This window comes from Acanthisitta chloris, unplaced genomic scaffold (assembly GCF_000695815.1).
Source record: "Acanthisitta chloris isolate BGI_N310 unplaced genomic scaffold, ASM69581v1 scaffold164, whole genome shotgun sequence".
Taxonomy (NCBI): domain Eukaryota; kingdom Metazoa; phylum Chordata; class Aves; order Passeriformes; family Acanthisittidae; genus Acanthisitta; species Acanthisitta chloris.
The window spans coordinates 10,397-12,893 of record NW_008668578.1 but is presented as its reverse complement, the minus strand read 5'-3'; the positions used below and the strand labels follow the sequence as shown (position 1 = coordinate 12,893).

The following is a 2,497-nucleotide window of genomic DNA, read 5'->3' as shown; positions in this document are numbered from 1 at the left end:
AAAATACGCTTCTTTTTCCTTTCAGATACAATGATGACACTGAAGGTTCAGGTTCTCTTTGGCTTCCTTTGCTGCATGTTTTTTCTTCCTGTAGATGGCTTCCCCGCAGACCCCAGTGCCGAATTTCGCTCTGCTTTCTCTGTGGCCAGAACCAGCAGCATGGAAGGGAGCTCCGAGATGGTTATCACCTTCGACAAGGTCTATGTGAACATTGGCAATGACTTTGATCCCAAGACTGGATTGTTCCGCTGTCGGATCCCTGGAGCCTACTACTTCTCCTTCACTGTTGGGAAATACCCAAAGAAAAACTTGTCTGTCATGCTGATGAGGAACAAGAACGAGGTGCAGGTAATCGTGTATGACGAACATCACCGCAAGGAACGCAAGGTGGCCAGCCAGAGCGCCATGCTGCAGCTCGACTACGGCGACACGGTTTGGCTGCGTCTGCACGGAGACCCCAAGTATGCTCTTTACAGCAATGTGGGCCCCTACACCACTTTCAATGGCTACCTAATCTATCCAGACACTTCTGCCTTCTTCCAGAATGCTCTCAGCTCCCAAGAGATGGGACCGCACCCTCACACTATTCAGCAGATTGCCAGAGAACAGAATAAAGCTTCCCAGCAGCACGTGCTGTCTGATCAGCCGAGCAAGACGCACGACCCTCGCTCTGCGTTCTCTGTCGCCCGCTCACAGAGTCTCCTGGGGACGGATGAGCAGCAAACCCAGCACGAGCCAATCACATTTGACACAGAGTTTGTGAACATTGGAAAAGACTTCAATTCCTCCACTGGCATCTTCTCGTGCCGTATACCCGGGGCGTACTATTTCTCCTTCACCATTGGCAAAATGCCCTTTAAGACTATGTCAGTGAAACTTATGAAGAACCACAATGAGGTGCAGGCCATGATCTATGACGACAACCACTCCAAGAGGCGGGAGATGCAGAGTCAGAGCATCATGCTGCCCCTGCAATATGGGGACACTGTTTGGCTCTACAGCCATCAGCACGATGGCTATGGTGCCTACAGCAACCACGGCAAGTACATCACCTTCACAGGATTCCTGATCTATTCAGATGCTCAGCCAAAGCTGCTCCCAGGTGCCAGCTCGCCTCAAGGGTCAAATAACTAAATGCAGATGTGGAAGCAGCATAAGAAGAGCCAAGGTGCCATGAACTTGGGTATAGCTCCTCTTCAAATATCATCCTCTGAGCATGCTATCATGTGTCCAGTGCTTTCCTTACGCTGCACGCTGTGCCCTGGCTGCAGGGCCACTGCTGTGTCTGCCGTTCATCCGTAGAGAGGCCTTTCAGGCTGCTCCTGTGTGTTCTGTGTTGGTGTTTGACTTAAGCATAAAGCATGAGGTAGTTTTGGGGCAGCGATGGGGCAGTGTAGTGAGATGCTGAGGGTCAGAGAGCCACTGCAGTCATGTTACTGCAGATCCCCAGCACCCAGAAAGCAAAGGATGTGGTGACTTTCCTTGTATATCTGGGGAGGGAATAAATGTAATGAAAATGAATGTAATAAAAATACAAAAGATATAAAATGTTCTAGCTTGTAATTTGTTGCTATTTTGTGACTCTGGTGTGCTTGTCACTGGCTGAGGTACCGGCTCAGGGGAGAAAGAAGCATGATGATTGAACGAGCTGGAGTATGTGCTACTGAGCCAGTCTGTCTGTGCATACTCTGTTTTACCATTTGTGTGTATGAAGAGTTGGTACCTCTTATGATTTTATTGCAAGTTGCACAATATTTGGTGCTTTTTCTTTCTCTGATGCAGATGAAGTCCAGAAGCTGTGTTTGAGTCTCAGCTTCATTCAGTGGAAAGAACACATTTAGAAACAAAAAAAAAAAAAGAGGCTTCTAGCCTTAGAACACATTTAGAAACAAAAAAAAAAAGAGGCTTCTAGCCTGGTAGTGAGAGGTGAGAGCTTGAATCTCTGAACTCATCCTCTGAAAGCCCAGAAACAAGGTGGGTGAGAATAAAAAGTGTATTTTTAAACCTCCTCGGTTTTGGGTCAGGACCAGGCTCCTAATGCAAAGTGTGAGCAGTGTCACTGTTGGCTGCAGGGCACTGCCCTCCCAGCAGTGTGTCCCTGGGTATTGCTCCCCTGCCACATGCTGTGCTGGCAGCCTCGTGCAGGCAGGTGCAGGAGTTCACGTACAAAGAGGCGACGCCGTCATCATCTTCTTGCATATCTCGTGATGACTTTTATTATTTACAAAAGTGATTCTTTTATACACACCTATTTTAAGCGCCCACTTATCATAGGTTAACTACGGTTACTAGCCCACCTTACACACAATGGAATTGGCTATTAAAATATCAATCATAAAATGCCCCAATCATTGTTCTCCACCCCTAACCATCTCCAGCTCCTGCATCCCACAGCAGGAGCTGCTTATCTTGCTCCCTCCTTCCTCCCATTCCAGCCGCAGCAGTGTCCCTGAACAGCTTGGCTTGCAGCTTGTTCAGGGCCCGCTAGGAAAGCTGG

The 2,497-nt window shown here is 48.3% G+C and overlaps 1 protein-coding gene across 1 annotated transcript; it reads left to right on the top strand.

Moving 5' to 3' along the window:
- The first annotated feature begins 30 nt into the window (after positions 1 to 30).
- C1QTNF4 (C1q and tumor necrosis factor related protein 4) lies at positions 31 to 1,552 on the top strand. The gene has a single exon (XM_009072936.1). It carries the CDS (start codon positions 31 to 33, stop codon positions 1,132 to 1,134), a length of 1,104 nt encoding a protein of 367 aa, XP_009071184.1. The 3' UTR covers positions 1,135 to 1,552.
- Positions 1,553 to 2,497: the final 945 nt, after the last annotated feature.